The following is a 21005-nucleotide window of genomic DNA, read 5'->3' as shown; positions in this document are numbered from 1 at the left end:
TGGGACCCCGGGTAGCTGTGGTGAGGTGGAATATCCCTCTGATCCATCTCTGATCCTTTGGGAACCAATCTTATCGGTGGTTCGGTAGATGGGTTAGGGTCGTGCTGGAGATAAAGGCTCAGGCTGCTGCTGAACAGCCCCTCTGCATCCTTAACAAAACCAAGTGCCACCCAACAGCAGCAGCAGTAGTTTTTTAATGGTTGTAGTAGTATTCCTGTGTGTGAGAGGAACAGATTTGTATGATATGTCTTACCATGTGAAGGGTGTAAGCCTTGAGGGCTGCTGGAGGATGCCAACGACATGGCAAAGGGGTGGGAGAGAGAAAGGAGCAGGAAGAAAATGGGGCAAGGCTGCAGGGACACAGCAGATACAAAACCCCATCAGTGTTCTTCAGCACTGTTGTGGTTCTCTGTTTAAAATGCCTTTGTTGTATTTATTTCATGGTCTCATCAAGAGCCCTTGAATCCAAACAGTGTTTTGAGTGTATTGCAATACCTTAACCAGGATATAAATCTGGATTTGTGGAATTCTTCAGTGATCTGAATCATCCCGCTGACTAAGGAGTGATCACTCAGCCTTTCCTGAGAGATTCAGTAGGCACTAGCTTGGATTTTTATGGCTTCACCTCAATATTTTCCTGTTATACAGCTGCACTGGGCAGAGCTGAGACTAACAGATTGACACGGCTCATTTTTGTGTTGTACAGGCTGGTATTTGAATTGAAATCATGATTATAACTGTTTTATTAATCATGTATTAAAAAAGAGACAAGGATCAAGTTCCCAAACAATCACTGCTTTCTAAATGGCAATCTTATATAGCTGTGAATAAGTTTCTTACACTTCTGGTTCCCCTTTGCTGCTCCCACCCCACCTTTTGCTCTAATTGTGTGTGCTGCGAGGATGAATCAGCTGAAGATGGAACAATGATATACTGAAGGTGTGAAGTGTTGGAAGCTGTAGACGTTGTTGGACTCATTGCGATGTGCGGCGTGTTGCAGTGCTCAGGTGTGTAACGGGGCAGACTTCGGGCACTTCTTAGTAAGTCTGTTGCAAGAACATTGTTGAGATGCTGGTACCTCTTACGGAGCAGCCTCGTGTGCCAGACACGTCTGAATTTCTCCTTCCTTTCTAAAGGGAGTCAGCATGAGGCAAACTCTGCTGTATTTGTGTTAAAAATCTTCCAGCGGACCCAGAATTCCAGTCATTTCTCATTTACAGAAGAAGCTTTTAGTTGTGCCTGGAAGGAAGCTGTTGCACCTTGACATAACAGTCTCCCCAGCCCCTTCTCCAGCCAGACAGGTTCTGGGTTTCTTTCTGCTGATAATCCCATCAGGACCTTTGTTTTCTGATAAAACCAGATTCCACTGGAGAAACCCAAACACATTAGAGGCTCCATTACACCCTCTGCCTGCTTCTTAAAACCTGCCCTGTGCTTCCTGTGCGTTAAACAGAGCAGATGCCTGCTCGGTTCCTCTGTGGCACAGGCCAGCCCAGCCATCACGGTTATTACTGATAGCTGTGTACAGCTGCCACGATAAGACAGTAACATTTCCAATGTGTTCTTATTAAAAAAAACCAGAAAAGGACCTTGCCTTCAGCCGGAGAGCTCTGGAGTATGAATGTGATGGTTTCTTTTTGTGTGAAGATGTTATTCTAATAGGCATTTCCCAGCTTCTTCATTCACGTGGAGCTCAGCAGGCAGTTGCTTATGAGCTGATACAGAAACAGTACTACTAAGTTGATATGAAGAAAGGGAGAGAGAGAAAAAGCAGTTTATTTTGGGTTCCAGGTTAGAATGTCGCAGAGTGGAAGGCCAAGTATGTGTTTCCTTTCGGAGCGGGGCCGTTCGCAACATTTAGTGCCAGCACAGAGAGCTCCCGCGCTTTGTGCACGAAACCCAGCCCGTCAGTGGATCCAAGCAGTAGTTTCCTCTGAAGAGGCCCATTCCAGCATCTAGCGCAGGAAGGAAGGGAAAGGAGAGACTGATTCAAATTTCTGGGACGATTTGGGAAGGTTTTGTTGGGGCTGGGTGGAAAGACGTGTGAGCCGCGGTCTGTACGGGAATGGGTGAGAAACTGCAGTTGTCTCCATTTAGGTTTTCATTTTCTTTGCCTTTTCTGGGGCAGAACTTTGCTCCATACAAGTTGAAAAATAATTCTAAGGCCAGGTTGGACACAGGGGCTTGGAGCAACCTGCTCTACTGGAAGGTGTCCCTGCCCGTGGCAGGGGGTTGGAGCTGGATGAGCTTTAAGGTCCCTTCCAACCCAAACCAGTCCATGATTGTATGATTTTATGAAGAAGTGACTTGTATGGGAAGCAGCAATAGATACTCGGGAAGTTCTTCCTTGTTAAAAATCATTATCCTGCTCTCCAAGGAATGCAGAGGGTGAGCAGTGGTGGGTGAATTCCTGGGGCTGCTTGGGCAGCCTGCATGCAGGGCTGTGTTTGTGGATGGTCAGAGCTGGAAGGAGTGGTGCTTGTAGTTCAGGATGTTTGCAGGGTGAAGGATTTGGGTGTTCTCAAGTCAAATGCAGTCAAAAGACACAGGTCCCCATGAGTCTCTTGGCCATTTTTTGTTTCTTTTCAGCCAGTACAAAGAGAGTGCTGCTTGATGTGGCGTGAGCTTCTCCCCGTGTACACAGATGTAGACCCGATGCCAGGAGTCAGACCCGGTAGCAGTTAGCCTGGACACAGTGTTCCTCCTGCATCCTCATGCACACACTTTTTCCTCAGCTCCATAGGGCTGGAAGCGGTCCAGGCACTTTACATATGCAAACGCCTCCACCTCCGAGCTGCTGCTGCATCACAACGGGCTCATTCTGTCAATCAGGCCGCGGGCATGGGGCGCAGCAGCGTCCCTCACCACAGAGGGTCACTTTGAACTTGTTTCCCTGCGCCTGGAGCCTGTGATGTGTGCTGGGGGGGAGGCCGGTGCCTTCCATCCTACGGAGTTTCCTGCTTTCTTGTTTTCCTTCTTTTTTTTCCTTTCTCCCAGGCCTTTAGTGTCATCCTTCACACCAAAACAACACATCCATGTTCTCCACGAATTGTTGCTATAATTACAGCTATGTGTGGTCACACAGAGATGCTTTGCAAACCAGATGTCACATTTTCTAACCTCTGGTGCAGGAGTAGTGGCTGGCCGCATAAACTCTACAGGACATACATTTATCTCCATATGAAAATAGTTTTGACGTTCCCAAACAGCAAATTGTCCTGTAGTTTTTGAGAGAATTTGTCCTAATTCCCTCTTGCTTGTGGTCCTCCTCATGCTATTTTTTATCTTTTTGATTTGATTTAAGTCTGATCATTACATTCTTCATTCTCAAGTGCAGCCAACACCATCAGATGGAAATGCTACTTGAATATTGGCCCTGACCTCTTGTACAGGTTGGCTTTGGGTTGGTAGATGCTTGCTGTGGTTCAAGTTGGTCACGTTTCAATTACTGGTACATTAGTTAACGTTTCAGTCAGTTATATTCCCAATACATGCAGAAACCGCAGAGCCCTTTGGGCTTTGCCAGGATGGAGGTAAAACACAGCAAATGTGAACCAGTGAATTCTGACCAGAGCTGGAGGGGTTTTGTTTTCCTTTTTTGCTTTTACTCAGACAGCTCTGTTAGTTATAGTGGAGGGGACAGTTACACTGCTGAGAGATAAGCCAGGCTTCAAAGTCTGAATGGATGTGTGTATAATTCTGAGCTTACTGGGGTCAAAGGTGTTTGCATCTGAGGAGGAATGACAGCCTTATTGTTAAGATTAGGTCTAAGGAGCTTGAAATTCAATTTCTAAATGCCAGAGACTGTGAGATTTGGGCACGTCGCCTCGTTTCTTGTCTCAGTCTTGTCTGTGAAATTGGGATAGTAATAGTAATCCTCCTTTTCTGTCCTCACTGTTCATCCATTGCGTTTCCTTATTTCACAGAGTCTTTTAGGCAGACTCATCTTCTGATTTTATGTACCAGCGACACAGTTGGGCTTCAGCCTGAAGTCCTTCTGCCCCTGATAGTAAACAGTGGGAAACTGGGTCAGACGTAGTGTTGTACCAGGAGGTTCAGTCTCAAGGTACTCGGTGTTTCCCCATTACCCAGAAATATCAGATATGGGGATCCATGAAGAAAAACTTGTCCCTCTCTCAACTTTAAAGTCAGTGGCTTATTGGCACTGGATTTTTTTCCCGTGAAAGTGGTGGGGTTTGTTAGTGAGATTCTCTTAAGTCTACCTGCTCGAAGATAAGTATTTGTCTTCACAGCTAGCAAGGAAAATGAGGAGAACTGTGATTTCCTCCTGGTAATTTCCTGCCTTTCATGAAGCACGCGTGGCTTGCTGAGGCTGCAGGTGGGTTTGAGCCAGATTGGCTTTTTGAAAAAGACTGAAACAAACTGCACTGGAGGAAACAGCAGCAGTGGAAGCTGGGACTGGCTTGTCCAGCCACATCAGGGATTTCTTCAGGTAAATTATCAGATCAAGGTCAACTTGTGTCCCCTTAGCGCTGCCGCAGCTAACAGAAGCATTGTTTGTGAAGCAGCTGCTGGTTATCATTGGTGAGGAAATGTCTTTGATTTTTATAGCTCCTGTTATCTGAAACTAATAAAAACACAATGCAGTGACAAGCCGAAGGTCATCTCATCTCCCTGCTGAGGTGGGTAGCACTCAGCAAAGCTCAGGCTTACACACACTTTTTGTCTAATAGACTCTCTAAAGAAAAGTTTGTGAATGAGGGATGTAGCTCAAGGATGGGTCCATCCTTCCATTAACACTTAAACTAAAGTTTTCCTTTTCTGTTTTCACATATTGCTCCAGAAGAGAGCAGGAATCAGTGTATCTCAGGCTCAGTCAGGTGCCATTTCAGTTAACCAAGCACTGGGGTGGTCGTGAGCCACTTTTGAAACCCCAGATCTAATAGAAAATCTATTGAAACACTCAACCGCTCACCTTCCAGGGAAGCTGTTGTGCCAAGTGCAACGTAAAGAGACAGCAATAAATCACCACGCTATGCACCTCAAATAGATAATCAATTTAATTGAAAGCATCAATAATCATAGTTTGACATTTATTACCCTGTGGATGTTTTATCTTTTAGGCTAGGGGACAGCAGGGCAGTGATGGATGCCAGGTCTGCCATGGAACACAATTACATGGTGCAAGGAGAAGGATTTTATATTCTGCAGTCAAATTCATAATTGAAGCAGATTGCAGGAAATCTGTGAGAAATAAATGCTTATAACTCGAATGCCTATAACTTGAATTCCAATGTTGAGATAATGTTGCAAATGCTGCTTTGTGTATATATAGACAGGCTGAGAAAATTGGGGCTGTTTTAACCATGAAGAAGAGAAGCTGTGTGGAGACCTCAGAGCAGCTTCCAGTGTCTGAAGGGGGCTACAAGGATGCTGGAGAGGGACCTTCATCAGGGACTGCAGCGACAGGACAAGGGGTGATGGGTTCAAACTGAAACAGGGGAAGTTCAGGTTAGATATAAGGCAGAAGCTCTTCCCTGTGAGGGTGCTGAGGCGCTGGCACAGACTTTTCCCAGAGAAGCTGTGGCTGCCCCATCCCTGGCAGTGTTCAAGGCCAGGTTGGACACAGGGGCTTGGAGCAACCTGCTCTAGTGGAAGGTGTCCCTGCCCGTGGCAGGGGTTGGAGCTGGAGGAGCTTTAAGGTCCCTTCCAACCCAAACTACGCCGTGATTCTGTGGTGTGGTTTGTGTGGCTTTGAAGCTGTGTTGTGCTGTATTCCTGTCCTCAGTATTCACATATCCTGTCACTTTGTTAGTGGATGTACTTTTATAGCAAAACAAGCCCCCCCTCCAGATGCAAAGTGAATCTATAGACAGTTGGGATGGTATTTTCTCCACAGCAGCACTGGAGGTGTTCCCAGCCCTATGCCCTTGAATGCTCCAAACACAAATTCCTACCTGTGGAAGGAATCAGCAGCCCAAGGAAAAAACGAACTTACTTCCGTTTGGACTCCCTGAATTCCTGTCTCAAGAAAACGCATTGAAATTGCCACCCACTCTCTGTCTGGCTGATTAAATAAAATATTGACCTTTTCCAAGCACAATATTATCATTCCAAGCATAATATTATCCAGTTCTGTCCCAGATTGTTTCTGCAGCTCTTAAAAGGGAACTCACCTGGCACCCCCTATCAATTCAGATAAACCAACACTATATGCTTTTTAAATAAGAAACTGGCTGTGCCCATCTCTGAAGTCAATCTGCAGAATAATCCTGTATTCACTTTGCTTTATAGAGAATATAATTTGCTTAATATTACTTCTGAATAGAGGAAGATAAAGTGCCCTTTTCTGTCCCTCTATTGTTCCCTTCCCTTGCACAGAACGCTACTGCAGGGCATTCCTCTCCAAGTTAAGTTACCAACTCAAAGTAAGGACTTTGAGCAGTGGTGCACCTTGAGGACAAGTGACAAGAAGGGCACATACAGTAGCAGGAAGTGTTCTTGTGGTTAGCGCAGATCCCACGAAGGAAACACACTGGTACAGGAGATTCCCTTCCCATTAGAGCCCATGGAAGGCTCTTCGGAGCTTCACTTTATCAAAGACTTGTTTTGGTAAGTTAAATGAGTGTTGGGGGATGTACTTGTCCCTCGAGCTCTGTGGCAGGCCCCCATGGCAGCTGTGCTACTCACCAGCTTCCTTCCCTCCAGAAAGGATCATCCCTGCAAAGGAGCCCTGAATATCCACATCTTCCCTGAAATAAATAGGACTCAACATCTCAGAAGCAGCCTGATGTTTCTCTTCTAGTTCTTCTCAAGCTTTAATGGCCCATTTTTCTTACTGCATCACACTGACTGGCTATGACCTTGTCATGTTAAAGTGACAGCTAGGTTATCCTGCTGATGGGTATCAAACTGACATATCCCATCCTTTCTGTCGGAGTGCCAGGCAGGGATGCATTCCCAGACAGCCTGCACTCCCCCTGGACGGTACCGGCTATTAGGAAGGCTGCTGTTTTCATTCCCTCCTTTCACAGTGTGAGCAGCAAAGCTGAGCTGCTCAATGAGACAGTGCATTTCCCTCTTCAGACTTTTGAAATTGGTGGGAACGTTGCATATTGGCTTTATTTTCCTTCAAGTGTGATTAATGATCAAAAATCTACATGTCACAGCTTGGCTATTTAGCTTTGGTGCACTACTGTGGGTACACTGAAGGCCATTATTTTGATGGAGCTGAGGATAAGCTCTACATATAACTGCAGTTTATTGAGCTGGGCTTTTGGCAAATTCTGTATGCACTGAAGTGCAAGTTGGCTTTTCTGTTTGTGCTTGTGATTTGACATGCTTGCATGTGGGGAAGTAGAACACTCGGTGAGCTCAGCAAAGTCGTGTGTTGCTTGGGCAGGGAAAAGCCTTGGTTTTTGAAGCAAGACAGGCAAGAAGGCTGTGAAAAAGTGTGTTTGTCATACACTCCTTAAATGTAGTAAACCAGTTCATAACTCTTATCGATGTCTTTTGAGGCTGCAAGGAAGAGAATGGAATGAGGTCATTTTTCTCTGTTCTTTCTCAAACTGGGAGCTGTGTAATTAGGTTTAAATAAGATGGAGTCTGTGTGCTCCGGATGGGTGATGGGAGAAGCCCAAGCTGCTGGCCCTGCTCTGAGTCTGGGGGCCTGCAGAAGAGAATCTTCTACCTTCTTACATCTAATCCTAGTCCTTCCCTTTGGCAGCTCTACATGTGGAGAAACATCTGGCAGCTGTACATGAAGTGCTGAGGCTTCCCTCTTTCCTATAATATTGGTGGCAATCAGCTTCAACATCAATGGCAAGACTTTGTCTGTGATAAAGGGGATTTTGCAAGGAGAAAGAGAAAGTGTTGATGTTGCTGTGGTTTGAAGGTACTTAACCTCTGCTGCTGAAGGGAGAAGGGCAGAGAGCTTCTGAAAGTCTTGCTGGAAAGCAGTGTCACCCCAGAGATACCAAGGATGGGGCAAATCAGTCGATAGCTGTGTATGAAGCTCACCCAAAGGGAGGCATGAGTGACTAGTGTTCCAATAATGAATTACTCCAGGGGCTGGATTTGTTAAATCCATTTCAATGCACTTCTTCCCTCTCAGGGTATTTTCTAAGATACCCTTGTCACAAAAGGTATGACGAGATGCTAAGATTTGAGTGCATTGCCTTGTATAGGTGCCAGTGTGTGTGCTGGATAGAAAGGCTGCAATTTAATATGAAGTACGAGCTCCTCGGCCGGAGCCCAGAGGTCCCCATACGTCAAATGCAGCACATGTCAGCGTTGCTATTTCAAGATGATGTATGATCACTCTTTATTTACTTATGATTATTACTGATCATCTTAACAAACAGGTTATCAATATATGAAGTACAGAGGAAGTTCATTTATATTATTCTGTCAATATCAAGGTCATTTTTATAACTAAAAAGGGTCGAGAACAAAAGATGGATGGATGGATTATATGTGACTGAAGGTAGCCACCCAATCCGTTTACATGGCTGCGAACAGCAGAGCTTTATCTGTTAACCAAAACATTGCACTTCACTCTTCAAGATGATTTTTGCTCAGATAAGAAATAGCTCTTGCTACATTAAGTGATTGTGTGCTCTGTGGCAGGCAGAATCTAGGGTTGATGACCCCAGGCTTCCGTTCTACTACTATTTTCTCTGGGGTTGGAGGGAAGGTGTAACTGGTTTGCAGCTCAGAAGCACATTGTGTCAGGGGAGATCATATTTTATTCAGCACAGAAGTCTGTGAGGAATGTTCCTGGGTTTGAAGATGAATAAACTGGGTAAATACAGGTACAATTCAGTACTTGTGTTTTAATCCTTAGACTGCTCAGCATTAGACACAGAGAGAGAAGTGCCCCTTCCATCTTTTCAAAATTCAGTTTCACAATGAGATTTCCCTTCAGGAAAAAGGAAACTCAAGATAATATTTGAAAGAGTGGGTTTTTTTTAAAGAAAATCATGTCCTGTTGCATATTTCTTTCCTGGGAGGTGTTAAGAGAGCAAAATACTGGGCAAAAGCCTTACTAATCGGGGCTTACTCTTCTCTCAGGAATCCCTAAGTGTTGCAGAAGGGGTGCAGTGGGTGTGCACTTACTGTGTAAATGTCTCATCTCTGCTCCAGGGTCCTTAAAGAACTCATTTGCTGTGGTTGGTAAAACCTCTTTTCTTCCAACAGTCATAGCAAATAGATGGTTGCTAAAGGTGACGTTGGATTGCTCAAATGGAGAAAAAGAATGGGGAGAGGTTAGATGTGGCGCCACGTGAAAGGGAAAAGCATCTCCAGCCTGGATCCCAGGGGCACGTGGAGTGAATGGAATAAGTTCTTTTAGCAAACCTGCCAAACTATCAAGTGCATTTCTCGTGCTCATTAACGCTGGACTTTAAGAACCCGATAAGAATGCAATATAAAATCAAAGAGCCCCTAAAGACTCTGAGATTATATTTAATACTCTCCTATCACCAGTCCCTGAGTGCTTGGCAAGGGGAACGGTGACATTTACTAATCAGTACCCTCTCTTATTTGTCTTGGCTGGAAGTCTCAAGTCCTCAGCTTATTGAAGTTACTACAAATGCTCTCCATTAGATTCTGTGGAACTTCCTGGTATTTGCAGTTGAACTCGATGGCAGCGTCAGTGGGGGAGTTATGTCTTTAAGAAGTGATACAGAACTTGCCGTACCATGTATGTAAATGGGGTGTGTGTTTTCTTTTCTTAAACTTATTCTTAATGCTCGACATTAATTTTCCTTCTAAACATTAACTACTGCCAGCATTTTCCTGCTCCTTTCTGGATGCACAAGTTTGTTTCATGTGATGATGAGGAGCTATTTCTTACTAAGAGGTGGCTGTGGATGTTCCTTTCTTTTGAACACCCTTTGGAGTAACCTGTAATGATTCAGCTCTGTAAACTGCATTTTGTTCTCCCAAAAGTTGGCAAACAGGAAGAATTCCTGTAAAGCCACAGCGGACACAAGGCAGGAGCAAGTGCAGAGGTGCTCCCCATGGCAGGTCACCACTGATTCCCTCCTGATTTTGATCACTTTTCATGCAGCACCGGACCACCCTTTTGTCCAGACTTTTGGCTGAAAAATAAATGGTTATAAAATGGTCTGTGGAGTGCATACCATGGCTTTGCAGGCTGTTACTGGTCCACAGACCACAGTTTGGCTGCTCTACAGTGTTCCCAATTGTACTGGGGTTGCCCTTAGCAGTGAATGGTTGGTTTATTCTTTATACTCTTTTCAGCCCTTGGCTTGTTTCTTGCCAGTCAGAGTTTTGCTGTTCATCCTCCTTCACTCACCAGCCAGGAGAGGAAATTCTTCCTCCTAGACAAGAGCTTTCCTCTTAATTCCAGGCACATTCGTTTCAAATTCCCAAGGCAGGATATTGAAAACTTCCTCAAGTTAATAGGGCTTCACAAAGTCACTTACTATAGAAAATGTGAAATTTTGGTAAATTGTTGGCCAGAAAGTGCTATAAAATCCTTGGATTTTATAAATTTCAGCCAATAGGAAAAATTCCCGAGTGCTGAAATGGGTTTCTGTGGGTTCCTTCTCCCTCTGGCTTTACTATGAAGGAGCATCACCTCTTTGACTTTGCTGTTGGAGGGTTCTTAGCTGGTGTGTTTTAAAGGCCAGCTCATCGTATCGCGATTATGATATGGTACACCCAGGCACCAATTTAAACGTTGATGTGCTTCCTCAAGTCTCACCGACTTCAGCGTTGATGTATTAAGGTCTTTGTAAAGAAACAGATGACAATGAAGAACACGTTATCGAAAAGTGCTATTATCTGCTACTATGGAATCATTGGGCATCCTCTTCTGTTTCCAACTCGGAGCAGACGCGGAATTCCTTCTTAAAAATCAAGATTCACAGGGATGCAGCAGGGGCAGGTTCTAGTCTGTCATCATCTTCGCCGTCAGAGCCTGCTGAAGGCATCAACCATGCCGATTTCAGTTTGGGGTTTGTGGGTTTTTTTCCTTTAAATGACAGTTTATCTGAGCTCAGGGAATGAATGGATAATGTTACTATTTACATAAGCTCATTGTGATCTGTCTGGGTAATGTAATCAAATTAGGGTTAACTGCAGCTGGAGAATGCCAGCTTGTAAACTGTTTTTCAAAAAGAATCACATGGTGTTACTTGACATGTTTAGAATACATTCAGGAGGCTTTGCAAAAATTATAGCACATCCCGCCCTGATGTAACCGAGGCAGGATCCTGTTGCCACCAGTTCACTGAATCCAGGAAATGGGACGTAGGGAAATTCATCAACAGTCGGAGGAGATACACCTCGGAGCAGATCCTCAAGCCCGGGTTTCCTGGCGGCTGCTGCTGACACGTTGTCTTTCTTTTGGCTAAAAATCAACATATCAGTTGATAGAAAAAGCATCTGGTGTAAATTTTGGGAACATTTAGGAACATCTGTGTTAACTGCCAAGGCGCAGCCCGCTGTACACACCAAGCGCTCTATTTAATCTTAGGGCATTTTGCGTAAGACGAAGTCCAGCCTGAGCTAAAATTACCCGATGAGTAGCTTTTCAAAGCATCTTTTGTTATTCTTATTAATAAACATCGCATCTGGTACTTACTTTCCCTCTTTCTCCCTTTCCCATTGAATCAGGAGGTGCTTTTTGCATCACAGCACTTCAGTGTCCAGTTCTTTCACTGTGGGGAGCCATCTGAGGTCTGTCTCTGAGGACACCCAGGCTATGGGCCGTGTCCAAGCTAACTTAGTCCCAGACTGTTGAATTCTGGACAGTATCATCTTTCCTTTTTAAACTCTGGGATTTAAAACTGTAAAGGAAGGATGGGAAATACCATTTAAAGTTGCTCCTGGTCTCCCACTGCTGGTAAAATACCTTTTCCCACACAGACTGTTCTGATAGTTTGCGTGGGGAGATGGTTCCATCAAATCTAAAATATTTCTTGGCATTGGGGTTTGTTTCCCCACAAGTTCTGTAGCAGAAGGAAACTGAAAAGATACTTCACCTTGTCAAAACCCAGCCGGTTTGCAGTGCTCTTCATAACCAGGTAGATAACCAGCCCCTGATGCTTTCCCGTGGAAATACCAGGTTTGAATATGATGAAATACTTCTTACAGAAATTCTGTTCCCTAAGAATTATGAAATTTGGGATCTGCTCTGAATTGAAAGGGGGAAAAAGTCCTGTTTGAGCAACAGAACTTGCCCCTTGCGCGCAGATCTGTCCAAACCAACACAAGGAAGCTTGTGTTGGCATTTAGATTCAGACTCAGGAATTCCTGACTCTTAAGCCTGTTTATATAGGACTATACCCCAGCCCCATTTGCACTTCATTTTAGGGTTTTTCCCCTCCCCCCCTACGTTTATGGCCATGTTGAACGGGTGGATTATGCACTCTGAATGCACATACTTAACCAATTGTATTGAGTGGTGTTTTGCATATAGTAATTACAGTTAAGTGTCTTCATTTGGAAGCAGCAGTCTTACATGAAAGCTTTCAAGTCATTTAGCACGGGCATATTTGTATTACAGCTCTGAAAGTTTCATGGCCTAATTATAAAGGTTTTGGGGGTGAATGTACCCAGAGCCACAAGTGTTCTGGGCCTGGGAATGGTCAGTGATTCCCCAGCAACCTGGAGACACGTGCTCCTGATGCTTCCAGTAACTCGGGGTGAGATTTCAGCGTGTGGATGTACACACAGTGTGGGAACACACAGGTTCTCATTGCTCTGCTGGCCACCTCTTGGTCCTGTTTGCTTTCGGCTGCTTTCTGAACCGCAGTTTCAGTATCTATTAGAGCTGTTGTAAAATAGGGGCTGGTTCAGGAGTCTTGCTATGTAAAACATGACACGTTGTTATTGCAGCTGAGCTTGGAGATACTTGCCAGCAGTTTGGAAATCTGTGAGTTGGTCCGTCTCACCTGGGCATGGTCAAAGGACTCCAAGAACTTGGTGCCAGATCCTCAGCTGCAGAAACAGCTTTGGACTAAAGCTAAAGGCTTTGGGTCTTTATTTATTACTATTTAAATAAGGTTCCTTTTCAGTGTATATCCATTCTCATTATATCTTGGGTTTCCTGGCATTTTGGTTTTTGTTCCTTGGAGCTTTTTTCTGCTATTTGGTAGCCAAAATACATTGCCTGAGTCTGGAAGTCCCAAGTACCTTGACCCCATCCTAGTGTTTGGGTAGGTGTTTAACCTGAGATCCCCACTGAAGGCAGTGAAGCTACTTAATATGGGTCAGGCTGCTTGATCAGGTCCTTGTTGAGTACATTTATCCTGATGGGGCTATGCAGTGGGATAGAAAGTTTGGATACTTGACCCCTGGAATGCCCACTGACCTCAATATAACCTGAGGTGGAGCACAGCAGCGGTTTCCTGACTTGTATCACCACTCCTCTGTTGGAGGAGGCATTAAAGAGCTTCCTGCACAGCTGCTGGAAGCATTGAGGTACCACAGCATCCCATGGTCAGTCCCTGCCATGGGGACACGCTGCTGGTGTGGTGCTGGCAGCTGGATTTGGTCCCCACTCTGCTTCACTCCAGGGGATGTGCTTTTGGAGAGCTCACAGGTCTCCATCCTCTGAGTGCCCAGAGTCTACATCATTCCCACTGGGGAAAGAAACACATCGTCTCATCAGCTGAATCTAAGGAAATTATTTATAGGGGTTACAGAAAACTTTAAAATGTGTGGGAGAAAATAATGGTAGTTCTGGTATAATCCTTCCATCTGACTCCTAAAACATCCGGGTTGCTCTGTTGCAGTTGAGAGTTTTGACCTGTGAAAACAAGCAAACAAACAATGTATTATCTTATAACATTTCTAGTTGCAATTCAACTGAATTTTGCCTCTTTTGTTTTTTCTCAGCAAATACTGACTGATCCCGAGGTGACCTCCCAGGAGGGCAGTATAAAAAAGGTAGGATATGGATCAATCTTATCCAAACTGTTTTACTGTCTGGCTTTGAAATACAGCTCGGCACTTCATTTTCTCCTCCTGCTGCTGAACAGAGGTGTGTATCGTGACAGCGTCGTAAAAGGTTTCCTATATTTGCTGCTGCTTTTTTGGATTAAGTGTTGTGCTGCTATTGGCATCTTTTTCTGTCTTTTCATGATTCCAGTACTTATGAAAAAGAAGAAAAAAGAGTTTAAAGTGCTCCTTGATTCGGCTGCAATATAAACAGCTCTGAGTCCAAAGTGAAAAACCTCATTTACCTCTTTTCCAGTAAAAGAAAATGTTGGTCCTTTGTTAAAAGTGTGAAATTTTTAGAGGTCACCTCAACATGTAAATGTGGCTTATGTGGAGTCCAAGGGAAAAGGAATAGATATATAAAAGGATAAAGTTTAACTCATGTGATGTATTACCAGTGCTTTTCATCACATTGTGATGCTTAAACTATAATACTGACCAGAGAAAAATGTGTTCCAAATACAGCCCAGCTGTCTAAATCTCTTCCTAGTGGCTGTGGGGCAGCCTCCACACTGCATACTTCAGTAGCCAGGTTGCTATTTTGGTTGGGGTTATTCTCAGTAACACTAAAATCACATTATTTCCGTGGCTATCTTTCGGTTAACAGCTTTACTGAGGTAAAGTGTTACAAGTCGTATTTGATTATGGGCTCTCTAGATGTCTAGAGGTGGGGTGTCCGTGTTGAAATGAGGATCTGGCTGTCCTTTTCATCTGCAGTTGTCTCATAGTGGGTATTCACAGCGCTCCTCATAAAATAGGAGTATTTGAAAGTGGAAAGTGTTTTAAATTGGGACTTGCAGCAACTGCCATTTTTATTCACCCATTGAGGCGAGCGTCAGTGCTGCTGCTTAACTCTGAAAGCTAAAAGGAAACACTTGTTTCACTCTGCCAAACAAAGTGAAACGTAATACTTGTCAGGCTCCAAAGTTAGTTTGGGAAAAGACATTTAGACACATGTCCGGTGTGGAGCGTCTGTTCCTACCACGTGGAGAACCCCAGCTTTCCTTTTAGAAAGCCAGGCTCCCAACATGAAACATCCTTTGACCATCCCATGACCTTGCAAGGGACATGTCGCAGTACTGCTGAACTTTTTACCTTGTTCATCTCCATAACTCATGGGGTGTTGGTCTCTGCCTCTGTGGGATCCTTTTGTCTGGACAGACACAGTGACAAGGTGGCAGGTTCGTATTATCACAACGCACTTGCCAAGAGGATGGGGGAAATTCTCCCCTACTCAGCTGGTTCTTTCTCAGTCTTTAATTACAATATCACAAATAAACTCTGTGTCCCTACCTCGCAGAACCTACATGACCCTAAAGAGAGCAGGCTTTGTATGAGACAGGGGTAGAAGGAAGCATTAGGCTGGCAGCTTTACATGTTCAGTACATGGGTTTGCGTTTAAACCTCGTTTTATTTCAGATGAGAATGTTGCAGAAACTACAGGTCTTTGAAAAATGCCCCTGTACAGCAGGTATAAAACTGGACAATTATGATATTTGACAAGGGGGGAAGGACTGGCCTTCTACTTCTGTCTTTTAAATGCATTGTAGAGAAGAACTAGTGGGAGTTTATGAGGTGATAAATTTATTGAAGGATGGGCAGTAGGGTTTTACAGCTCGGGTAAGAAAGGTCAAAGCAGTAAGGTAAAGAGTTCAAGTCTAAACTTTATGGCTTGTGAAAAGACTACTGCTAGACAGCTTTCCAGTCAGAAGAAAATGAAAAGGAATGAAAAATCATTCTGTGCAGTTTTTGTAGTATCTGGAATTGTTTGTAAGAGGTACCCGGGCATTTTGCTCTGGTGGCACAAAACCCTCTTGGGGGAAGATTTCCTTTTCCAGCCACTCTAAATCACTCAGTTGTCATATCCCTGCAGACGCAATAGTTGAGATTTGACTTCAATTTATTCCTATTCCTTTAGAGATAAGTTGGTGCTGAGAAGGTGACTGAAGACAAATGTAACTGTAGTGGGTGGGCTGGTTTAAACCAGGAGAGGAGGATGTTGGAGCCAAACAGAGGGACCATAATGATCAGTGGCTCCTTTGGCTGCTCTGTCAGGGGTTCAGAATTGGGCAGTAACAAGGAAAGAGAGAAGAATCTCTTGAATGCAGAGAAAATCTGTAACAAAAAGCAAATAGAACAGGAGAGGGAAGTGTGATGGTGTGAGAGGCACAGGAAGGTGCTCAGGAAGCATCTCTGCTTAAAAACTGCCCCTGTGTTTGTTCTGCTCTTCATCTGCCAGACAAAAAAATGCTCTTAAATAACTTTTCATGCACTGAAAGTCAGTGACAAGTCTGAAGATGCAGCAGAGCAGACACAGACACTATTACACTGTATACTGAAACAGGCCCTCTTTTGGCTTAAAGCAAAATAAGAAGTATTATCCTGCTATGCCCAGTATTTTTGAGTTGGTATTAGTGTTATTTCTGCTGGGACCACTAACACCAGGGAGCTGATTTATTTGTTAGTGGTTGTCTCACAAGAACTCAGATTTCTAGCAATGTTATTAAAGAACCTATACCCAGGGTCATTTTTCTGTCTGTGGAAATGCTCAGTGCCATAGACTAAAATGTGGTGTGCTCCAAACAAGTTTTCCTTTTATCTGCTTTGCTTGCTGATACTTAGTTTAACTTGCACAAATATACATGAGCTTCTCATCCTGCTTGTTTAATTTTAACAGATTGATTGTGAAAGTTGTGCTAAAATGGGAGATTCACTCTTTTTAGTGAACTGAATGTGTGCATTCAGAGATGTGCACAGATCTGTAAGTTATACCTGTGGGTATATTGTCCCATGCTCCCAAATGTCTCTTTTTCCAGGCCATCTTCCTGCAGCCTGTTTATTTTGCTTAAAGAGCAGCTCACGTGCTCCCTTGCTCTGCATTTTCTACGCTTCTCCACTGCATTTAATACCAATGGCTTGTTATCATTATCTTCATTGTCATTTTGATTTAACTTTGAGAGGGAGATGAAAGATTCAGACTTCCTCCGGCAGGAAGCAAGGCCAGTGTCCATTACAAGACACCTTTTTTCCCAAGGAGCAGTGCTGGGTGTATTTATCTCTCCTCTAAAAGTCACTTTGGCCGACGGTTCGAGAATCACGTTGAAGGAGGCTCTGTGCAGAGCTCCTGGCTGTGGTGACAAGAGACCTCAGGGACTTCTCTTCAGTAGACTCTCTATTTAGTTTCTGTTTACTTAGAGGGAATAGCCTGAGGGGCTACTGGAGAGAAAACATCTGTGGGAGATAATCTATAGAGTTATCTATCTATCACTCTTGTCGACCCTGTCTCCCTTGAGAGCAAGCTGAGAGACTTGTAATAAAAAGGCATCGCTGAAGAGGCTTTAGGGACAAATAAAGAGACATGTTAAGGGCCAGCTGAAAAAGGATAGAAGACATTATTAAAGCTCAATAGCCGTCTTATCAAAATCCAATAGGATAGGCATTTGGCAAAAGGCTTTAAATTTATTCTTTGACTTTCTTGAGAGCTTGAATTTATCCATTAACAAGAATGAACCACGCAGGGAGCGGGAGATGCTATCAGCTTCAAAAGAGTGGGGTTCAATCTGGTATTGTACAAAGCACCACAACAAAAACTGAAGGCAAACCCCATTTTTTTCCCCCTGCTTTGGCTGAGTTCATACTCACTGCAAAATACCAGAAGCTGGTAACATAATGCTGGTGTCACTGAGCGGAGGTAATTTGGGCAGCAGTGATTTATTCTCGACTCCCACATCACACACATTGGTTTTAAAAACAAAGTTACTGTTAGAAAACTGGGTGAGATCAGAAATCCTGACCTCTTAGAAAGCACCAAGTTGTAAACAGAAACCTGGGTGGGTGGAAAGCTTTTGCTCCTAAAACAAAAGTAGAAACCAACTGATGTTTTGCCACTGCAGATGCGAAGCGGGATGGGGCCATAAATCTCTCCAGGTTTATTATTATATACAAAATGCTACAGGTCACAGGAACCATCTGATAATTCAGGAACACATTGTTCCCACAAGATGATTGATTGATAATTATGATAATTTGCAAAATGATTATTTGGGTATTATAACCATAGTTTGTCCCTCTGGATTGCTGTGAAGACATTTTCTATATCATGGGCCGTCAGAAATGGCCTCTGGCAACAAGGGATATGGAGAGGTCTGGTCGGGCTGTCCCAGCGGGATCTGTAGGACTGATGAATGATGACCTAGAGGAGTAAGAAATCAGACTTCAATAAGCAGTCAGGAAGGTAGTTAGAGAAGAGCAAGGGAACTGTTAACTGTCTTTTGTGGAGCAATTACGAGCCGGGCCATACACCCCCAGGCCTGAGCACAGCCTGTCATAACATTATACATGCAGAGATTTCAGCTGGAGCCTGCAAAGTTCCTGGGTTTGCAGCACTTACACACAGTGCATTCGCATTTGGTATCTGCTAGGAATATTTTTATTATCTATGTCTAATACAAGGTGTTTTACAACTGTTAGATTTCCAGATCCAACTTTCAGTGGTATTTCTTCGTCTTTCAGTTCTGTATGTTGAAGAATGAAACCCCCAGTTGTAGTGGGTTTAAAACAGATTTCATACTGAGAATTTACACTGTTAACCAGACTGATCTTTTCTTAATATCACCTGCTTTTGTGCGCTTAGATTTTGCTTAAGAAAGGAGATTGTGGTGTTACAAAACACATTGAGAGCTTGAGGGTGGCGACCAGAGCTGAAGGGTAACGGTGCTCCCCAAGCCCCTGTGAGGTCCTGTAACCATACCCAGATAGCACAGCTGAAGTCCAGTTGCAGCACGATCGCTGCCTTACAGTTACTGTTTCAGAAAGAGCTTTAATTTGTTGGTTTATAGGTTGTATCTTTCCGAACTAAAGGTATGTTTAGTTGCCACAAACAGAGGCAGCTTTGAGTTGATTTTTATAATCTTTTCTTGAATAGACTTGCGTCATTCCAATAAGCCCTGGACAAAAGAGTGGACAGTTGTCTGAGAGTCTTTTTTATAACATTTCTCTCTTTCTATTGTTAGAGAGCTGCTAATAAAAGAACCAGGAGTCCATTAATTCAGTGAATGAACATATAGTAAAGTCAGTTCCCTCTTGAGAACAATAATGTTGCGGTCAGCTTAGGTTGCCATGGAAACTAAGTACTTCTAAGAAGTTTGCATCCTTGATTTTGCTGAAGTGAAGCATGTAAAGTGAAAGAAAGGTGTAAGCTGGCACAGAGGCGCCGGCGGAGAGTGACGGTGAAACCATCCTGCAGAACAACACTGTGCGTTTCGTCTCTGTGATGCGGATGTTTGGGCTTGATCGTATCGTGTGTGTGTGTGCGTGTGTGACAGATGATTCCATAAAGAGGTCTTGGGCGGTTTGAACCCAGAAATCAGGCCAAGTTAAGAGGAGCAGCAGCGGTTAAGTTTGCTCTCTCCATGTCTCCAGTATGTTCAAGTCAACTACAGCCGATGTGGTGTTAACAGTGTGCCTCAACACGGGCCTCTCGTTTCAGTAGGACAGAGGATGCGGGTGGTTAATGGTGATTTACCATGTTCTCCGTTGGCAAGTTAGTGCAAAGTATGGATACGGTTTAAGCATCCCATACAACTTTAATTAAGACCTTTGTGTAAATTAAGTTGGTTCCTTTCCTCCCTCCCTCTCTAGGCAAGTTCATAGTAAATCACTACAGTGTGAACTGAAGTGCAAGGACATTGATTTGTTCTTTTAGCCCTAATTCATAACCTGCTGTCTCATTTTCTTGGATAAGTGATTGCTGCAGCTGAGAGGGAAGTGTCCGAATGTGTTGCTGAGCTATTTATACCCATTGCTCCAAATGACATGCATCTCTGTTGAACAATATCTCTTAAGATAAAAGTGTCCATTTAACTTGAGGCAGCGAGTTATGAGAGGTCACCTTGTCTTCTTGTAATGCATCTCAAACATAAACACACAGGTTGTGTGAAGCCTCAAGTTATTAACAACCAGTGATGCTTTTTGGGATGTGAGAGGCAGGAAGCTGTTCCCTTGACAAAACTGAGCCACTCGCATTGGGGATCTGCTGTGTCTCAGTAGGAAGTGTGAGTAGCAGAGTCATAGCACGATAGAATCCCAGACTGGTTTGGGTTGGGAGAGACCTTAAACTCATCCAGTTCCAACCCCCTGCCACGGGCAGGGACACCTTCCACTAGAGCAGGTTGCTCCAAGCCCCATCCAGCCTGGCCTTGAACATTTAAGTCAAGTCCAAACTGCTGTCCTCTTTAACCCCTGTGCCCTACTTGTGGTTGGCTTGACGGGGGAAAAAGCCAAATCCACTCCACTACTAATTTATAGGAAATGTCAGAGCTGTATCTTGGCATCAGGGCAACCTCCTGTCATTAGGGCAGAAATGGTAACTCATTAGCTCGCTGGCCAGGTAATTAATTCCATTCCTGGTTCGCTGAGTGGTTCGGAATATCTCTCTGATACGCTCTGCTGATGGGTACTCACAGCAGAGGCTGGTCGGCTGCAGTGGCATGGCTGGGAGGGCCCAGCCCCTCCGCAGAACAAAGCAAATAAAGGAGACTTGTTCAGATATTTTGGCTGAGTGATCAGTTACGTGAATGATGTGCGTAAAGTTAAGATTAATAAACTTTTTCATAGCTGAGAGCTTCCTAAAGAGTGTGAAACCCATGTGTTCCAGGGAGTGAGCAATGTTCTTTGCATTCACAAGCACGCATTAACAGTTTTAACACTTTTCTCACAATCCATCTTCTCTCTCATTGTGCAAAGTTAATTTCAGTGATTCCTTGTTGAAACCCACGTGATGTTGTACGTGAAATGAAAACCACTCTACATGCGCGTCTGCTCCTTGGAATCAAGATATGTTGTTAATTGTTTGCATACCTTTGAGCGCATACTCATTTTTGCTGCTCGCCAGAGGAGCTGCACACTGAAAGGCTGGCATTTACGTGCTGCCTGGAAGATGATTACTAGTGAAATAATATTCGGGATGATTAGGAGGTATTACAGCCTCTCCTCAGTTTAGAAATGCCAGAATGCCCCAGAGATCCCCATGAATCTGCTGCCAGCCGGCCCCTGTCAGAGCTGAAGGCAGC

At 44.0% G+C, this 21005-nt stretch overlaps 1 protein-coding gene across 4 annotated transcripts in view; it reads left to right on the top strand.

Moving 5' to 3' along the window:
* PRDM16 (PR/SET domain 16) overlaps window positions 1-21005 on the top strand; it is a 278163-nt gene that overhangs the window by 131407 nt on the left and 125751 nt on the right. For all 4 annotated transcript variants that reach the window (XM_030508173.2, XM_030508171.2, XM_030508174.2 and 1 more), the window contains exon 3: window positions 13834-13884. In XM_030508173.2, the coding sequence (XP_030364033.1) occupies window positions 13834-13884 (51 nt within the window). The remainder of the gene's footprint in view (window positions 1-13833; window positions 13885-21005) is intronic.

The sequence above is a fragment of the Strigops habroptila genome, chromosome 16 (genome assembly GCF_004027225.2).
Source record: "Strigops habroptila isolate Jane chromosome 16, bStrHab1.2.pri, whole genome shotgun sequence".
NCBI classification, from domain to species: Eukaryota; Metazoa; Chordata; class Aves; order Psittaciformes; family Psittacidae; genus Strigops; species Strigops habroptila.
This window is presented reverse-complemented; position numbering and strand designations above follow the sequence as displayed.